Source organism: Dipodomys merriami, unplaced genomic scaffold (genome assembly GCF_024711535.1).
Source record: "Dipodomys merriami isolate MVZ:Mamm:240054 unplaced genomic scaffold, mDipMer1.0.p SCAF_3, whole genome shotgun sequence".
NCBI lineage: Eukaryota > Metazoa > Chordata > Mammalia > Rodentia > Heteromyidae > Dipodomys > Dipodomys merriami.
The window spans coordinates 2,007,268-2,010,309 of NW_027204492.1; the positions used below are offsets into that span (position 1 = coordinate 2,007,268).

General features: G+C 55.9%; 1 protein-coding gene across 1 annotated transcript; it reads left to right on the forward strand.

Moving 5' to 3' along the window:
* Positions 1-373: 373 nt before the first annotated feature.
* Positions 374-2,570, forward strand: Trex2 (three prime repair exonuclease 2). Its single transcript, XM_070038870.1, has 2 exons — positions 374-458; positions 1,635-2,570. The coding sequence occupies exon 2, from the start codon at positions 1,671-1,673 to the stop codon at positions 2,379-2,381; it is 711 nt and encodes a 236-aa protein (XP_069894971.1). The 5' UTR covers positions 374-458; positions 1,635-1,670; the 3' UTR covers positions 2,382-2,570.
* Positions 2,571-3,042: the final 472 nt, after the last annotated feature.

Below are 3,042 nucleotides of genomic sequence, written 5' to 3' on the forward strand. Positions count from 1 at the left end.
AAGGATGGCAGAAACCAAGGCCTGGAGAAAGGGGCGTGTTGCCTGTATGCTTCAGTATAGAGTTAGGCACCAAATCTGGGTCAGCAGGCCCTCTAGCCACAGACTAGCCCTCAGGAAACTCAGGAAGGGCTAGATCAGAGCCTTCCACCATGTTCTGGCTTCCTGCTGCCTGTGAGGACATGTTCCTCCAGCCCGTGACAGTGCTGATCCCTCATCAAGCCTGCGTGCGGCAAGAGACTACTTCCCAGTCTGTAAACACAGGGTGTGTGTCGTAGTGGCTGTGAGCTCAAGAGGGGGCGGCCAGCAAGCCGGCAGCACAGGTCCTGCGGCCTCAGGGCTCCTGGTTGCCCAACAGCAGGCTGGGGGCGGACCATGGCTACTTATTAAAGGCTGCCTGGAGCAGCCAGTGCTGAGACAGGTGCCTAGCAGCCCAGGAAGCCAGCCAGTGCCCGCCCCAGGTAAGCCAGCGTGGTGGGGTTGCTGAGGACAGCTGCCGGGAACCCGGAGGCAGGCAGAGGGCAGTTTGGGGCAACCTTGTTTGCGAGGGAAAAGGTTGGGGAGACAGGCCTTTATGCAGGCTTTCTCTGGTGCCCGCTTCTCAACACTGTCCCAAGTGGAAAACCCAGAGCGTTTCCTCACTGGGGCTTCTTAGCCAGTGTCCCATGAAGTTGCGCCCCCGTTCCATTCTTGGGCTGCCTCTCTGTATCCCTGATGGGGACTGTGACTAGATGTGGGCTTATCAGCAAAAAAGCAGAGTGGGCCTTCCTTTAGCTATTCCTTAGGTAGGCGGGATGGGACTGGCGAGGCAGACTTGAGGGATGGAAAGGAGAGGGTGTTAGGTGTTTGGAGGGCTCCATCCTAGGGGGTAGAAGTAACAGGTCCTGACCACTGGCCTCCAGCCTGTGGAGTCTCCCTGTGGAGCATCCCTGGATATGGGCCTTGGAAGCTACTCCCAGAACTAAAGTTCACACGAGATGAGTTGGGGGTTGGCAGGAAGTAAGACCTACAGAGGTCAGAGCTTTGGCCAGTGAGGGGACAGCCATGCTTAGCTGAGCCTGCATAGTCCATTTATTTTTTCTTCTTTTCTTGTTTTGTTGGTCATGGGGCCTGGGCGCCGTCCCTCAGCTCTTCAGCTCAAGGCTAGCGCTCTACCACTTGAGCCACAGCGCCACGTCCAGCTTTTTCTGCTTATGTGGTGCTGAGGAATCGAACCGAGGGCCTCATGCATATAAGGCAAGCGCTCTACCACTGAGCCACCTTCCCAGCCCTCTAGTTTTCTTTTGAATAGATGTAAATTTTGCTTACTTTTCAGGCGAGTAGATTACAAAGCTCATAACTAAATTCTCATTCAACTCACCTGCACATAGAAAGCAATGCTCAGGATAGCACACAGAAAGCTAATTCCCCATATATCTCACCTACTCTAGGCAAAAAAGGAAGGTTCTGGGCACATGGTAATGGGAGAAGCTTGGTTATTCCCATTTCTTTTTAAAATTGTTCTTACAAAGGTGATGTACAGAGGGGTTACAGGTATATAAGCCAGGGAATGAGTACATCCCTTTCTGGACAATGTCGCCCCTTCCGTCATATTCCCATTTCTTTAGCCATCGAGTTTATGCCTCTTGTTCTGGCAGCCTTAGGCCCTGCTGTCGCTGTGAGAGAACATTACCATGTCGGAGCCACCCCGGGCTGAGACCTTCATCTTTCTGGACCTGGAAGCCACTGGGCTCCCCAATGTGGACCCTGAGATCGCTGAGTTATCTCTCTTTGCTGTCCACCGCTCTTCCCTGGAGAACCCAGAGCGGGATGACTCCGGTACCCCCATGCTGCCCCGGGTCCTGGATAAGCTCACACTATGCATGTGCCCAGAGCGCCCCTTCACTGCCAAGGCCAGTGAGATTACTGGTCTGAGCAGTGAAGGTCTGGCACGGTGCAGGAAGGCTTGTTTTGACGATGCTGTAGTGAGGACACTGCAGGCCTTCCTGAGCCGCCAGGAGGGCCCCATCTGCCTGGTGGCCCACAATGGCTTTGATTACGACTTCCCTTTGCTGTGCACGGAGCTGCAACGCCTGGGTGCTCACCTGCCCCAGGACACTGTCTGCCTGGACACGCTACCAGCTCTGCGGGGCCTGGACCGCGCCCACAGCCATGGCACCCGGGCTCAAGGCCATAAGAGCTACAGCTTGAGCAACCTCTTCCACCGCTATTTCCATGCTCAGCCGAGTGCGGCCCACTCAGCGGAGGGCGATGTGCATACCCTGCTCCTGATCTTCCTGCACCGTGCTGCTGAACTGCTTGCCTGGGCAGATGAGCAGGCCCGAAGCTGGGCCCACATTGAGCCCATGTATGTGCTGCCTGATAGCCCGAGCTTTGAGGCCTAAGTGCAAGCTTGCCTGTGCAGTCATGCTGAGGCTGGGAGCTGGTGCCGACAAGAACCTTGCTTCTCATCCCCAGCACACAGCATGCATTCCCCAGCCCTAACCTCACTGGCCGTGGAGCCCTAGCGCCTTCTCTCGGCAGATGGCTGCTTCAAGGCTTCCATTCTTCCCCTGTGGCTGAAAATAAACGTCTTCAACTACTCACCAGCTGGCTTTAGTGACCAGACTCTTGGGGCCAGGTTCCCTGCTCATGTACCCCATCATCCTGCTTAGGGCTCACAGTGATCCATGTCAGGCTAGAGCAGAGTCCCCAGATTGTGCCACTGGTTTCTTACAGGGTGAGCTTTGTGGGTGCACAGGGGAGGGGGAGACCTCAGCGCTCAGGCTGTTCTAGAGGGCTGATAGTTCGGATCCTGAGCCATTGGCCATCTCCCTGGCAAGTCTCCTGTCACCCTGAGTGTTGTCCTTGCTCCAGAGGCCCAGGAGATCAATGACTAGGGCCTGGGAATAAGCAGCTGAATCTGTACCAGGGAGGGAGGCAGGAGGGGAGCTGAGCCTGAAGAGCTGGCACCTGCCTGGATACAAAGCCCAGCTCAAGCCCTTGCTCTCTGGGGCCCCTGCTTTGTGAAGTGGGAATGGTGAGTTGGCACGACATGACACACTA

Bases quoted from the DNA above. Each gene is read 5' to 3' on its own strand.
- Trex2 (XM_070038870.1), top strand. From the start codon at position 1,671: ATGTCGGAGCCACCCCGGGCTGAGACCTTCATCTTTCTGGACCTGGAA.